At 41.1% G+C, this 16859-nt stretch overlaps 1 protein-coding gene across 2 annotated transcripts in view; it reads right to left on the bottom strand.

Annotated features, from left to right (window-relative positions):
* The window catches only part of prickle1a (prickle homolog 1a), a 45200-nt gene that overhangs the window by 5475 nt on the left and 22866 nt on the right, over window positions 1-16859 (bottom strand). Inside the window, exons 1-3 of one of the 2 annotated variants that reach the window (XM_057836286.1) lie at window positions 7717-8003; window positions 3368-3585; window positions 446-559 (exon numbers count right to left, since the gene is read on the bottom strand). In XM_057836286.1, the coding sequence (XP_057692269.1) occupies window positions 446-559; window positions 3368-3562 (309 nt within the window). In that variant the 5' untranslated portion in view covers window positions 3563-3585; window positions 7717-8003. Of the gene's footprint in view, window positions 1-445; window positions 560-3367; window positions 3586-7716; window positions 8004-16859 lie in introns of those variants that run through there. The other variant, XM_057836285.1, reaches the window with a different exon arrangement.

Below are 16859 nucleotides of genomic sequence, written 5' to 3'. Positions count from 1 at the left end.
TCGACCCTTGTTATACTACCATGTTTCACCCATAAAATCCCCCCAAAATCCAGCTGTGGCCATTCACAGCTGTCTCTTGACACTCAGTGATACATGCTACATGGAGTTTTTTTTTTCAAAACAAGATAAGTACGCGGTAATATCTCGTTAAAGTCATGGCGTCTGTAATTCTGCTCTCGGGTGCTCTCGCCTCCAGATAGGGTTTTGCTGTTTAATTTTTTTTTTTTTTTTTTTTAATGCATTCCTGTTCAAAATTGTTCTTCCCCCAGAAAATTGAGATTTTAAGCTTTCCAATGACGTACCAAACATGCATATCGGACAAATTTGAAAGTTGGCTAAATTGGGGGTCTCAGAGCGGAACCTGAAGTCACCTGAGTGTTTTCCGCCATATAGTAAATATGATGCTGTCACCTTTGCAATACAGTTGCGGACGATGAGTTCGTACCTCGTTATCATGTGGCGGTAGTTGGTAGAGTAGCTGCTTGATCCTGAACTTTTCTCCTGGACTGTTTACATATGGAATCTTGTCCTCTGGCAGGCAAGAGAAGTATAGCTGGACCTAAAAAATAAATTGGATTCATTTTAATAAATAATCTTAAGTACTGTATTTCTAAAATATCTGACTCCAACCAAGGCATAGACATGTTAAATGTAAGCTTTATGTAGTGGTTTGTTTCTGTGATACTGAAGTCATGGATTCTCCATAAATCCACACTAAAAAAAGTCCATATAGTTCAACAGGTCAAATCAGGTTGTTGTTTATTTTATTTTATTTTTTTAAAGCATCATAAGCTTGTCTCTATAGGTACAGGACAAAGCAGCCTGTCATGGTGGCACTTTGACCTTTGGGGCTGACCACTTGGAGAGTAAACTTTATGAGGCAGTGGCCATTACAGCCAGCCAGATAAAGAGGTGGGATGTGCTGATCTTATGTGTTTGAGGACTTCCTGCAGCTCAGGCCGTCTAAAGAAGAGGAGCAACTGCAATTTACCCTGACAATCAACCTCAACATTGCCTCCCTTACCCATCATAAATTATGCACATTTTGATGTTACTATTACCCCTTCATCCACCTCCCCAGGGACTGGGGAATAGGCAGCTATGTGTTTCTCTACCATAATGATGACCCATAATACACCATTCAAGACAATGAGTGCAGTAAAGACATTACAGTTGACCAAACATAAACCCCTACTTGTTTTTAAATACTTCTCTCGGTCCGTGGTGCCCTTCTCTGGCCCATCACCATTTTATTTATTTACATGTGTGTGGTGGAATAAGAAAATCAGGGTATTTGATAGAAGAACCCAGAGAAGGGAAAAGTATGAGCCTGGTTTAGGAAATGTGCCACATTATTCCGGCTGCCCTCCGGGCTTGACTAACAGCCCTGCTTGTGTTTGTGGAGGAAAGGGCTTGTTAAAATGTTGAACCCCCCCCTCAAAATTCGCAATATGCTCGACCCACCACATTCTCCAAAGCAGATCTCTGATAATCACAAGCAGACTTGACCAGCGCACAGTTGGTAAATAAAAACTATAGGCTACATCCTGTATGTTAGTGGCAGTGAGAAAATAAATCTGTCTTAAATTGTATCTGCTTGGGCTTTTACAGCGGTTAAAAACTTCCCGAGCAGTAATAATGTGGGCCAAGCAGAAACCTGGTGGGAAATTCAAATGAGGTCAAGGCTGTTTTATTCTCTATCAAGAGGATACATCAGGATTCACGGTGATGTGGGGATTGATCAAAATAGATACTGTAAGCTGTTGACAAGAATGCCATTCATTGTATTTTAGACCAAGGCCAAATCATTTTAATATGGATCAGAACATAGCTTTATCGTACTTTATTGACCTTGTGCAAATCCCTTCATCTTGATTTCAGGGGCAATCACAACACTGTTTAAAGTAAGTACAGATGAATACTCTCATTTAAGGTATTTGTTGATGTTTTGTGTAGTCATTGTCTTTTAGCATCATGGTGTTCGCCACCACAGTTCATTGGAATGATTTGGCCAATTTTTTCCCCAAATTTCTTTCCTGACACAACCATCCCAACCTTCCGAGCCCTTTACCGGCCCTGGAGAGGCTGGTTGATGGGCCTTAGCCATGAATCATACCCACATTGGCAGTGTGAAAATTGTGTAGCATATGCGGGGACAACCAATTCGTTTTTATTTTGATGTTTCGATGGGCATCAAACAGATGAGTTCCAAAAAATCGATTATTACATGCATCGCGATTCGACACGTTACGATTCATAAAGGTTCAAAAACGATGTTTTTCCCTCATAACTTTATGGCAGCCGCTCGTAGCAAAACGAAATTCAAGACACGTCTGCCGCCGGGCACTGTTAACAGGCGCGTGCACGTTATGATGGATGCTGCTGGTTACTGAGAGAGAGATTTACTCCTTTTTAAAAGACTGGAAGATAAATTTGTGTAGGAGAGAGCAGGGACAGAAGCGCAGCCCGGTGGTCGCGCTTTTCTGCACAGGTTATTTTTTTAGAGCTAGAGGGGAAGAGAGATAGTTCGTTGCTCCTTGTCATATAGATGTCCAGCAGTAGTTTTAAGGCATTTCAATTGAAACATGTCCTGAGTGTGTTGCTAAGACCCGTGTGCATCTAAAAGAGGTGAGTACACGAACCCTCTTGTACTGTTTAGCCTTTATTGTTGTTGTTTTTGAGATGTTAATAGTTAGCGCCGAGCACTAAGCTAATTAGCTAATTCGCTAACGTGTATTTCATATGCAGAACGTGTAAAGCCACGATAAAGTACAGCGGTAACGCTACAAACATGCAAATAGTGCAGAATTCTGTGAAAACAAATTATATTGGTTAAAAGAAGTCTTATTTCTAAAGATACTTTGTTTGCAGAAAATGTGGAATTCATTCCACCTGTGTAAATTTTATTGTATTGTTGAGAGAAATAAGTACTCCCTTTAAAATGGTTAATGTTTTTGCACTTTCTTGTAAAAAATAAATAAAAAAGCAGCTTAAGGGCAGCTTTTTGTTGTATGGACATTTTTCCATCATTCCTGTTGAATCATTAGGATATTTTAAATAAATAATGGACATAAATTTGTTTGGCTATTGTATTAAGTAGTATTGCACGATGTATCGATAACCGCGATCATCGTCAATAACGCGATCATCGTTTAATAATCGGATCGTAGCACCCTGAATCGTAATCGAATCGAATCGTGGGGCGCCTAAGATAGCACACCCCTAGCCTCAAACTCCCCTATAAGTTTGATATACCGGTAGTTAGAAAATGGATAGATAACTATTGGCAGTGAAGTCAGGGACTTAATATCATTCTGCTAATTAAAAACAAATGCTAACCAATTAAAGATGATTTAAGACGACTCACTTGCTCAGGGCGAAGGCCGGGTGGTACCCAGGCATACTCTTCTAGCGCGCAGCCTGAGTCATCATCTGAGGTGGAACTGCGTTGGAAGCCAGACGTCAGTTTGCTTACTTTCTGCTCCATGATCAACTCTCGCTGGCGTGCCCCGCCTTGAAAGCCAGCCGTTGATGTTGGCACCGTTGCACTTGCCAGGCTCATCAGATGCCTTTTTTAAAACTAGACTGGAAAGAGCAATTTGGTTACATTCTGGATTGATCATTTCTTATCATTTCTTCAGACTAATCAAACCACAGATTTATTTTTGCAAAACATTTTATGGCATCCCAAAAAACTTTTCCTGGTATGCATCACAAATATAGAAATCAATCATGATTGACACTTTCAGTGCAGTCTTTATGTAAATATAGGAGCAGTATATAACTTGACATGACAAACTGGACAACCTCTGGACATCAGATGTTGTATCAGTGTGCAGTTTTGTAAAACCAATAATTTTGTCATAGCGCAGTTCATGTGTTCAAGGTTTTGACAAATTTTGGTTTTGACAAATTTTGGATATGTATCCTATTATATTATGCAGTAAACCCAATGTTGCGTTCAGTCTTGTACCATATCCTAGCATTTAGAACCAGCCAAAGGCTGTGTGTCCTTCTATGTCTCAAGAGAGGCCGCCACAAGTGACCCACGCCGACTTGATCAGTTGAGCCTGGGGTCTGTATAAACACTGGCCTGACAATGGGACAAGGCCACCATATGGGGAATGTCCACGAGGCCAGTTTCTCTCCCTTCATCTCTCCTTTTGCTTGTGGCTGTTTGTTTTCCAACCTGCTGCAGCCACTGTCTGATCCGTCCTTTCATCTCGTGAATGGACACAGAAATGGCAGACAGGTGAAGTAGGAAAAAAAGGCTCGACGGATTGCGACAATGTCACAGAAGGAAAATCTGGAAGGGAGATCAAACACTTTTCTCCACGGGGTGGCCTTGCACAGCATTTTTGCAAGCACAGGTAGACTGTGGGGTTGGCGTAAATGACCAGTAGATCAGGTATGGATGAACCATTGAAGTCAGTTATTTTGTTTTGTTGGTGCAATGTCAAAATGTAACAAATTGGCTGTTTATTTTGATCAACAATGCCAAAATTAATATGTGACAGACATACATTTGTCAAAGAAAAAACATGTCTTAGGTTACAATGTTCATGTTGTCAAGTATATAGCGACACACCTAAGCCCTGACCACATAAAAAAAAGTACAATTGTTAGTGTCTTAGTTTGCAGTCTTGTTAAACTGTAATGCATCATCCTATTCTATTGGAAACTGTTCTCTATTATATTGTTCAGTTGTAATATACGATATAGCAAACAATGATGGCAATAATGAACATATTTCTATGTTACCGTACAAAAGTAGTCAAAACTGAACATTATTGAGATGTGGGTTGAATTTTCTTTGGTTGTTGGTTGTAATCTGATGTAATCCACTGAAGTCACACAAGATAGTAAAATGCATATCCAGTTCCCATTCTTCAAACACAAAGGGGCTCTAACTGAGGTCTAATGAAAGTCCGGCCAGCGTCCAACAGCCTGGGCCCTTGACACCCCCAGAACCCAACACCCACATACTTGCCGCGTACAAGCCCCCCCATACCACCCATGGTTGGCAAGGGCACCCGAGGCCAGGGAGAGACAGCTGACAACACCAGACACACTCAAACGCGTCCTTTGAACACAGAGATGATCGACGAAAAAGGCCTGAAGATGTGGAATGACATGGCTACACACACAATTATACAAAATACTAGCAATAGCCCTAAATGCCTGTCAACTATATCTCTTTGTTCCCAGCTCCTTATTTATGGCAACTGGTTCTGAGATAGCGGCACTCCAGACTCTTCTTGGTGTGATAGGTTTTTAAAAATAACTCTACCTGTGGACTGACATTTCTATCGGGCCTGCCCAGTCGAAGGGCATCAGCAGTAGGCTAAGCATGACTGATAAGTGTCAGACATGTGTTAGAAAGGTTATGTTAAAATGATTTCCATGAAACTTTGTAAATGGAGAAGGTCAAGACAATAGGCAAATAAAGTTACTTGTAATTCCATCTCTCTATATCGCTCCATTTTCTAGACTTTTATGCTCTTTGTAGTTGAGTTGCAAATATGGTTTCTTGGTCTACGAACTACCAGTGAAAGCTTTCGATTTGATATACAGTATTATACTATTTGCTGAGCTAAGAGTTAAACTTTGACACACGCTGTCATTATTTCCCTGCTCTCTACTGTGGTCCATTCAAGTTGTGCATATGTGACTTCTTTGTAGCACAAAATGTCAAGTCAGGCACCTTGGCTTTATGACACCTCCCATTAATCACCTCTGATGTCCTGAACAATGGTGCCTTTGTTAAGGAATCTGCTGGTGGCTTGTTCCATCAAGGGCTTATCTAACTTTCGTCTTTTTTTTTTCCTCATACCCTCTTTAGGATGTTCTGGGCTATTGCAATACATGACATTTATAAAGGCAGATAACCTGTCCTCAAGGAATGTAAGCAAGACAATCCCTTGTTCCCCTCACCTCCATTGACTTGCAAATGAGATCAAAACAACCTGCAAAAATGCAGGCATGCTTGACCACAGATCTTGGCGAGCTAACTATAGCCCCGTCCGGTCACGTTTGACCATGCGTTTCATCAAGACGTTCAGTTGTTTCACACGGACGCAAACCTGAATCACAGGAATGTCTGGCTTGAACTTCAAATCGCAAGACAGGATGTTTGGCGTCTTGTGTTAGTCAAAGCCCCCCGTCTTTTCTTATACAAGCACATCTGCTCACATGCTAATTTTTCCATTAGTTGTCATGCAGCTCATTTCCTTTAACTTTAGCCTCCAACGCGTCCTTGAATGACAGAAGCACTGAGCCAGCTAACTTGGCCATGCTCAGGTTGACTTGCCAACTCACTGACTCATCACTTGTGTCGGTTTTTAAAGTTTCCCTCCTTCTCGGTGAACAAGGGGTCTATGTTTTCTGTCATTAGTTTTAAACTCCTTCCTTCTCTCCCTCGGACCATCACCAGTGCACCACCACCCCAAACCCCCCTGAAACCACCACTCTCCACCCACACTAGCCAGACCCCTGCAGTCCTGAATGTTAACAGCTCCTCAACTTTGTAAAGGTGCTTGTTAACATGGCTTTGGAAGCTCCAAGCCTGCATATCTGACCAATTTGCCCAAAGAGGGCATAGGGAAAATAAGTTGATGGGGATATTTAGGCTCTTTGTTTAAAAAGCTAAAATACGCTGAAATACATAAATAGTTAGGAGTTGTGGTAATAGATTAAACAAGAACATTTCAGTGCAGAAATGTTTTGACACAGTGACAATTGTGAAATGACAATGAACAAAACATCTATTCACTGCATCGTCTTATTTACTGTTGCTGAGTGTTATTTATTACTTTGTGGTCCTTAAATCAGTCATGGGACTATACTACTATTATGCTATGACAAACCAATCACATAGTTGCCCCCTGGCATTTTGAACATTTAGCAACACTCTGAATCCACATCCTCTGATGTCCAGACACCAGAGCATTGGCTTAACAAGCTTCCGGAGGCTGCACAGGAAAAATAAGCAGCCTCTGGTCTGAATCACTGTCTATGCTCGGCAAGGAACGGTGATGGACGTGTGCATAAGCCAACACTGTGTTCTCAGTTAGTTTGGATCGACCCAGCGTGTTTAATTTGGCTCCTGCCATCTCAGAAATGCACCCCCTACTTGACGAAAAAAAATGTTTAAAGTTTCTGTTTGGAACCAGAGCTTGACCATGGACAAATCTGTTTCTCTGTCCGACAAGATAGGTTTATTTTTCTAAAACTAAACTCTGTCACCAGGTTGGCATTGTTGATTTACTGGGAAAACCATTGAAAACTTACAATTCAAAGACTGCAATGTGCATGCCTTAACATTCCAAAATAACAATTCTATCTGGCATCACCAAGGAACTAGACAGACTGTTTGGTCTAACCCTTTTCGTGGTCAGAGGAGTGTTTTTCCAAGACCAAATGGATGGGAGTGTCATACCCACCAGAGGGACCACCTGCGTATCCCGGACAGGCTGAATGAAGACACATGCTGCCATCACTTAGCATCCTAGCGGATTTTTGTCAGATTATCAAGAACTAGAAACATTAGGACTCTTGACATAACCTCAAAGGTTGCTAAAAAAGGCTCAATGACTTTAGAAAGCAGGATTATCTTATTTCTACCCCCTGACTAATACATTTCATTTTCCTGTTGCCACCACCAAGCTGAGAATCTCCCGAGATAACATGGTTCTCTTAATTCCCTGCCATTCTTACCTCAGATCGGGCCAGCTCTCCAAGGGCAAGCAGAAAAAGGGATCTTATCAGCTGTCTGTCCTAGTTTCTTCTGCAACTCCTCAGCTCCATATGTACTACATATAATCCTCAACACTCTTCTTCCAGGGCAGTAGTCAGCTGCTTCCACCAGAGTGGCTGGCACAGTCCCGGCACCATGTCACAGGACTGGAGGTGTTTGAAAGGTGTGTGTGCATGCAGGAGCACAACCAGATGGCCATGCCTTTCCCTTGCCTCTCCTACTTCCCCATATCCAACCCCCCTTAACCTCAGCCGGCCCCTTCACCTCAGAGCAGCCAGTCACAGCAGGGCAATGCAGAATGATGCCTCAGCTTAACCCTCCTCTTGTACTTCAAACACTGGTCCCCAAATGTCGATTGATAGAAGGAACTGTGAAAATGTTACTGACACAGTAGCTCCTTTTGCCATTCTGAGCACACTACCCGCAGTGGCTTTCACCTGGTATTCCCTCTATACTATGTAGTTTCAAAGCTGACAGATAAGGCAGTTGATATTAGAGTTAGCAATTGCTTGATTTCTCGTGAGACAAGTTATCCCCACAAGATGTCCCAATAGTTTAAGGTAAAGATACACGATAATATCGGTGGCCGATAATTATCGGCCGATAATGGCAATTATGACGTCACACAGATAATCCAGATAATAAAAAATTCAACCGATAATGCAATCCGATAATTATATACTTGATTTAGCCTCCAAATGTGCACAACCGAAGAATTCAGCACGCCACCTCCTCAACCCCTCCCCTCTCTGAAGCCCCTGAGGGAGGAGGGGTTGAGGAGGCGGAGTTACACGACAAGAAATAGTTGAATATTATGGCGGCTGTTAGTAAAAAAACGACGCTCTCGCCATTTGCGAAACATGTACCGCAGAATTTCCATGAGGCCGAAAGAAAGCGTCCTCATTCAAAACCACTAACCCAGCATCCATTTAAAACTGCATCACAAAGATTTTTGGAACGAATACCAGGCTGCTGCTGCTAGCGGGAATGCTAAAGCTATTGTAAACACTAAGTTAAACTAGGGGCTTGTGACGATACAGAGTCGGGTTGTTTGGGAAAGCAGCCCAAGGCCGGTGGTAAACTCTCATCTAAGGCTAAACACCGGCACGATTGGAGACCAATAGTCGGCAAGTAGCCGTCTTCCGATGGAGCCCGCCGCTCTGGCCGGTCCGGCAGGCCGCCGCCGCCTCGCCGTTGACGGGGCGGGAAGAGCCCGGTTCCCCGGCTTCAGGACCTCCGGCGAACACCCCGGTTTCTCGAGCGTTCCCTCACGGCATGTGAGCAGAGCCAGGCCCCGAATACGCCGCGGCAAACCGGCCGGTGCGGGCGGATTATCTGGTACGAACGTAGCCGCCGCCGAGACGAGACACGATTTTTTTTTTTTTACCGAAATGACCCGAGAGCCAAAGCCCTGGATAAAAAAATAATGCAGTTTATACGACCACCATTCTTCATGAAAAACATGCCAATCACATTTTCACCACTACATTTGGAAAAGTGATGTCCAGTAAGCAAGCTTATCATGACGGCACAGTGGTTAGATGATAATTTAAACATGGAGAAAACGAAGTCAGCCCGTCAATAATGCATTCAGTATGTAAAATGACGAGCGGTCAGATGACTTTGTAATGCTGCCTTTATTTTCGGCTTAACAAAACTCAGGCACAAAACAACACGCACGGAGATGCGAGCTCCAGCTGCATCCAAATAGTACTGCCGTTTATCAGTTTAGCTGCTGTAAAGCGAATGTCGCGACTCGTGAGTGCCGCAAATGTAAACAAAGCGCTGCAGAATGGGTACATGACATTTCGCTATTTTGAGTTAATCATTTTCACAGTGTGCAACAAAGCATATAACATTAGCAATCACTTTTCAAATTAATTTAACTTATTTGTCTGCTCAATTACAGTCTCAGTAGATGATCTAAACTTATTGGCACTTATCAACACTTATTAATTTAAATATGCACATTCCTGTTGTAATGAAATAACAATAATATTCTGTAGCCACAAATATTCAAAATCTTTTCTTCTTCCAAGTTTTTTTTAGGATTAAGTATAATAATGTATTGCTTGAAATAAGGCTGTTAAGATTATTTTCAGCTAGCTATTTTTCTTCCAAGAAATCTGAGAGAAATACACCTGAAGCGCTGGCAGATAATTTCACTTATTTCCAATAGATTTACACTTAAAACTGACTAGTTTTAAGGAAGTGTGTTTGGCAGTGTATTAATGTTATGTTAGGAATGGCTTACTTTTAAAGGCATTTTTGTGCAACTTAGGTATTTACTCTGTAAGTAATTGTTGCCAAAAGTTTACCATTACACAATGTCAGACAATGTCATTATTTAGACGTTGGAATTGACGACTTGTTCATATTTTATGTTGAAAAAAAAAGAGCAATAAATTATATTTTTGCACAGTAATAGTTTCTTTTGTTTAAAATTTTACATAAATCTTTTAACAGAATTATCGGCTTGACATTATCGGTTATCGGTAGGAATGAGGAGGAAATTATCGGTTATCGGTATCGGTTGAAAAATGTATTATCGTGCATCACTAGTTTAAGGTTTACATAGTTGATGCTTACATAATGATGGAATGTAATAAATGAATCTAATTAATTACAACTATGAAATAATGGATAAGTAGCATAGTCATCAAAACAATTGACCCATTTTTTTTTCCTGGTCATTTCAAATGTTTGTGATGCCACTGGTTTCTAGGCAAAGATCATTGGGCTTAGGTACAACTGCCACATAGGTCAATTAAAAAAAAATGTAGATGTCATGTCAGGCCCATTCGGCCATCTGAAACAACAGAGCTACTACTGTAATTTTCGGACTATAAGCCGCTACTTTTTTCCTTCATTTTGAATCCTGCGGCTTATAGTCCAGTGCGGCTTATTTGGTGATCTGTTAGGGTTAATACTGTAAGTAACACTTTTTCCACAGCGGCATCATAAGACCGTCATAATTGTGACATGACACTATCATGAGCATTACTGAATACTTATGGCAGATCTCATTAAGTGTCATCCGGCAAATTATGTCACTAACTCCATTTATGTACGGCTCAGATCTTTTACATCCATTTTAAAGTGAGATAATTTGCCAGATAACAGTAAATGACATCTGTTATAAGCATTCATAAATGCTCATGACAGTGTCATGTCATAATTATAATTGTCTAATGACAGTCTTCAGGCGCCACTGTCAAATAAATTGTTACCAAATACCATAACTAGCAATTAATGAAACAAATGGAACAGTAATTGAAGAAATATTAAGCACCGAAAATGAATTTTGATTTTCATATACATCTGTAGCGCTGCAATACATGCTAGGAGGCATGTCGGACTATAACAATTTTGACAGCAGGTGGTAGCAGAGGTTGACTGTCTCCCCCCAAGAGAGCAGTGATGGCCAAATGAAGCTTCTTGAAGCAATTAAGCTGTGCAGCTAATGGTTCAAAGCTTCATGGTGGTTCATTTGGTCTTATGACAGTCATATGATGCAGCTGTCAAATAGTGTGTTACCGGTTAATATCTTTTGGTGTAAATATCCCATAATACAGTGAGGACAGCTGCGGCTTATAGTCCAGTGCGGCTTATCCATGAACAAACGTCATTTTGTTGTCAAATTTGGTGGGTTGCGGCTTATAGTCAGGTGTGCCTATAGTGTGAAAATTATGGTACTCCAAATATAGTAGGTAATGCACTACTGTTTTGTACTATACATATAAGATCTAGTCTATCAAATAAGATATTAACATTATAAGAGCGGGTGATTAAACAATAAAACTTCGGTTAATTTTATTACATCTAGAGGCATAGAAGCACACCTACCAGATGTAAAGCCACTGTACATACCTGCCCATCCAGTGAAACTCCCCAGGGAGTTTGCAGCTGACCTCTGCCTCTCCTTCAACTCTGCAGGAATGTCACAACATGAGGCTTTTCCTGTTGCCTCAGAAAACAAAAGTGACCACTTCAAGTCAATCTTTGGACAGTTGAACTTTTTTGCATTGTGCTTTGTCAATTGTTTACTCCCCCCCCCAAAAAACAAAAAACCTTCCGGTGGACAAAACATTTTTGTCTTCACGTTGACCAAAAGGTTTTTCTTTAGGTGTTGTTCTGCTTTGTATTATAAAATAAAACAATATAAGGTTTTTGACAAGTTAGTGGTCGATGTATTTAACACCTACAGGCTCTTTCTTATTTAAGTATGAGAAGCTGTTTATTTTAGTGGTGATGACTTCAGGTCTCAGCTTTGTGTTACCCTAAAAAACAAGCACTGAAAAAAGTCGACAGCTTTGCATTCAATTGTTAAAAGGCTGTAAGTAACTTGACAAATCAAACTTCCGTTTTGTTTCACAGTGGTTAAAATCTATTTTAAATGTTGAAAATTGAAATGCGGATGGCAACAGGTAAGCTACTGTTTCAATCGTTGAGGCAAATGTCCATGCTTGATTCTTAGTTCTGTTATTCTCCATCACGACTTTTTCCACATTTCTATATCATGCCTCATGTAATGCATTTAAAGCTTAATGCAAGGTATGATTGACAGCATCTCATTGGCAGTCTTTCCTGCCTACGTGCCTTCACGCACTTTTTGCTTTCAAATTATATACTGTGGGTGGTGGATGCTGGCTGTCAATTTCCTGACCAAAGGAAGCTTGTGTTAAAAAAAAAAAAAAAAAAAAAAAAAGTGCGAGTACATTATCCATATCTAATCTAAGAACGTGTTAATACATTGCCACTTAGTGTTTTGAGGGCTTCTCTCAGTCAGGTTTGATTGCTAAATGTGCTGTAGCCCCCGTGTGGTGCGTGTACTGTAGATACAAAGCCATTGTAGCAGCCAAGGCCAGGGAAGACAAGCCAGCCTTTCACACCAAACCTATAAGCTTTTGTGCTTCTCCCAAAGACTCAGCACCCTGCTCCATTAGCACGTCTTTAAGGGGTGGGGCAGCACAGCATCCTGCCTTCAATGACATGTTAAACCCATGGAAACAACCTTCATGCTAATCCAGGGGTCGGCAACCCAAAATATTGGAAGAGCCATATTGGACCAAAAAACAAATATGTTCGGAGCCGCAAAAAATTAAAATCCTTATATAAGCCTTATAATGAAGCCAACACATGCTGTATGCATCTATATTAGCAATATTAGCTACCAGTAATGAACCCGAAATGACTACGGGTAAGTTGGCTACAAATATATAATGAGCCTTCATGATTACCGTATTTTCCACACGATAAAGCACACCTTTAATGAATGACCCATTTCAAAACTTTTTTCATATATAAGGCGCACCTCATTACAAGGCGCATAGAATAAACACTACAGTAGAGGCTGGGGTTACGTTATGCATCCATTAGATGGAGCTGCGCTCCGAGTTGCTGTGAGACCTTTTCCGGCTTAATATTGGCGCACTCTCGGCTTTTTTAGAAAATTTAAGGCTTTTAGGTGCGCTGTATGGTGCGTAAAATATGTTTTTATTTTCCCTGCAGTGCATTCTATAGAGAATGACGCGCCACGTGACACCTCTGTTGTATGATGCCGCCTCAACTTCATTACAATATTAATGAATAAGAATCAAGTTTGTCCTCCTACAGAAACCATATTAAATATATACTGTATATATACAATCCATCGGTCTGGAAATGTTTGATTGAGGAACCCACGAACATGCAGCCCCCAATGTGGTGGTGCACCATCTTGCTGAAAAATGATAGTTGGTTGATGGTCATTCAGACGTGGATTGGAAGGGATGGGCCAATTCCTTGGCTGCCACGTTCACCAGATATCACTCCCCTGGACTTCTTCCTATGGGGCTATGTTAAAGATATCGTGTATCGAACAAAGATAAGGGACATTACTGACCTTAAAGTGCATGTGACACGAAAAAGCATGTTTATTTCATAATATTATATTAGTATTTTATGCCCCTGAATGATATGGACCGCTTGGATGTGTGTGGAAGCGATCGCTATATTTATTTAGTTTTTTTAATCCCGCGCCATGAAAATGAGTGACTTCCGGCTTCGGTCTTGCATTGAGGAGGAGGGCGCTGTGACGTGTACGGTAGAAGACGTCCTCTTCACTATACCGTGTACTGTTGTGTATGAGGACGAAGGATTCAGCTGATTTTGCGGATTAATACGTTTATTTTTCGCATCACGCCAGCCAAACGGCTGCAGAAAAATCATTCTGTATGCGGGAGAGGCGTATGCGCCTTTTTAGAGTTTCAAAAGGTTCCCATTCACCGTGGATATTTACTGTGGGACCATTGGACTTACAAGGAAGTGAGTAAACATCTTGTTTTGTATTATGTCAAATAACAATACAGCGATTACAAAGTAAACACTACAAACTTCCTTCATGATTCATGATGCCATGCACCCTAACAAGGTTCCCAGGGCCTTTGGAAGCGAAACAGCCCCACGGCATCACTGACCCACCCCCATACTTCACAGTGGGTATGAGGTGCTTTTCAGCATGCGCATCTTTCGTGGCACGCCAGACCCACTTAGAGTGTTTGGTTCCAAAAAGCTCAATCTTGGTCTCATCTGACCAAAGCACACGGTCCCAGTTGAAGCCTGGGAAGCCTGTTAGGGTGCATGGCATCATGAATGCTTTGAAATCCTAGGACATTTTAAATCAAAATCTGTTGCCCTCTGCCCGAAAGCTGAAGATGGGTCGTCCCTGGGTATTTCAGCAAGACAATGACCCTGAACATATGGTCAAATCTACACAGAAATGGTTCACCAGACACAAAATCAAGCTCCTCCCATGGCCATCTCAGTCCCCAGACCTTGTTTTGCTGGCAAAAGGGGGTTGTACAAAGTATTAACACCAAGGGTGCTAATAATTGTGACATACATTATTTGATGTCAAATAATTATTTCTTTATGTGGGATTTTTTCCCCCACTGAATAAATTCACTTGTATTGAAGGTTGGATTTTTCTCTTTTTTTCCCATTAAGGTCCAATATTATATTGAATAAAAAATATATATATTATAAGCTAAAAAACACATCTTAACCAGGGGTGCCAATAATTATAGAGGGCACTGTACATCCTAGAAAATTACAACACCTCCAAACGTGACTTACATTTGTCTTCCCATAACCCACAAGTACAATGTAGTGCTTGAATAGATGATCTAATAAATAAAAGAGCTGCCTAGCAGTTGAAAATGAGCAAAAAAGTGTTTGGATTAATTAAATTTGATTAAAGAATTTAATTCATTATAAAAAATTAAACTAGTTTTTTTTTGTTACAATCCGTCAATGTAACATTTAGCTGCTCATTGCTATGTGCTTCTTGACCTACTGAAGGAAGCACAAGATGTATACACTGCATATACTGTACTTGAATCACTGCTCCTTCTCAGTACAACAGTAAGGGTTGTCATTTTTTGCAGAGGATAAAGAAAATATAAAGTACCCGTGAGGATTGTTGTATGTTTAAATGTCAAAGCTGCTTGTTGTGAAGTGAGCTGTACCTAACTGAACAAATAAATAGTAGTGAAATGAAATATGACCAAAAACTACCCTCCAGGTCATCTTCGTCCCCAAATGTAACAGTTCCTGTGAGGTTTTATGGTTTGGATTTGCATAGCCAGCCAGATCAATTCCTCTTGAGGGCCATGTATGACCCACAGCTTCCCCATCTCATGATCTAAGGTGTAAGTATCTATTGAGCACTCAGAATGTTATGCTTAGATACTGCACCATTGTCAGAGGTACTGACACAGTTCAAGGTTCACTTCAGATCGTTGAATAATATAAAGTCATGCATCCCTGACCCGTGACCTTTTGAGAGCACCAGATGACCAATAAATCCATCGCCTGCGGGCTTTACGGCCCATTCCCCGGTCATAGCCACAACGACCTGAACGGCACCTCACACCTGGTCTGCACCTTCTCACTGGTGTAAAATAAGTCCAAAAGCTAGCGGCGAGGTAGCCAATGACCAGCATGCCCTGACAATGACAGGACAAGGGGAAAGGCGATCATCATCCACAGCGACACCCGACGATAAAGCTGCATTCTTCTCTGGTCCAAACATGTCCTTCACGAGAGGAAAGCACCCAGTCAGAGGAATCCCACAGACGGGACAGCAACAAGAGTTCAAGCCTAATGTAATCTATTCAAACGAGTCAAATTAAAGTCCCAAGACACGTCGTAAATCCGGGCCGGCGGAGGGGCAAAGGGAAGGTCAGTCTTTAACTTGCTTTCATTGAGAACCATGCTGAAGAATGCCTCTCACTTGTGTGTGAGCCACCTTATAAAAAGTAGGCATTCTCCAGGTTTAAATGACTGACCAACGGGTATTAGCAGGACACAGGCCTGACAAAAGCCTCGGTTATAAAGGCCAATAAAAGCCTATCACTCTACTGTAACAACAATCCTTTTTACGCCTCGAAAGAGGGAGGAAAAGGTCAACTGGTGGAGTAGCCAGCGTCTTGATATTGACTTAGCTGGTTTGCGGCCGACAAACTCAGGTCAGACTGGAGGCTTGTTAGCCCCATAACCCTGGCGTAACCCCTTCTTTTACTGTTTCACTGCGACACGCCGCAGACAGCTGATTCTTCCATTCCTGCTCCTTTTTCTGCCATGGTGTATTTATTAGAACTCAAGAAAAATAATGTCACAGAGACCTACTGGAGATGATTGTTATTTTTTTCTGGAAAATGTCTCAAAGGGGGAAGACTTAACTTACAAACTATGAAAAACAGATTTCACTTCTACACTGCCTCAATAATAATGATGGAATCAAATGATTCCCTGTACATTTTAGGTCTAGTAATTAGATAGCCAGACTTTGATTATAAATTTTGTTCTATGAAATTCATTGTTGTGTAATCATAACTTGCAATTGAGGTTAGGGTTGTTCTGATCATGTTTTTTTTGCTCCCGATCCGATCCCGATCGTTTTAGTTTGAGTATCTGCCGATCCCGATATTTCCCGATCCGATTGCTTTTTTTTTTTTTTTTATGCTCCCGATTCAATACCAATCATTCACGATAATTTTTCCCGATCATATACATTTTGGCAATGCATTAAGAAAAAAATGAATAAAACTCGGACGAATAT

This window comes from Corythoichthys intestinalis, chromosome 5, assembly GCF_030265065.1.
Source record: "Corythoichthys intestinalis isolate RoL2023-P3 chromosome 5, ASM3026506v1, whole genome shotgun sequence".
NCBI classification, from domain to species: domain Eukaryota; kingdom Metazoa; phylum Chordata; class Actinopteri; order Syngnathiformes; family Syngnathidae; genus Corythoichthys; species Corythoichthys intestinalis.
The sequence above is the reverse complement of the archived record's forward strand: the minus strand, read 5'-3'. Positions and strand labels throughout refer to the sequence as shown.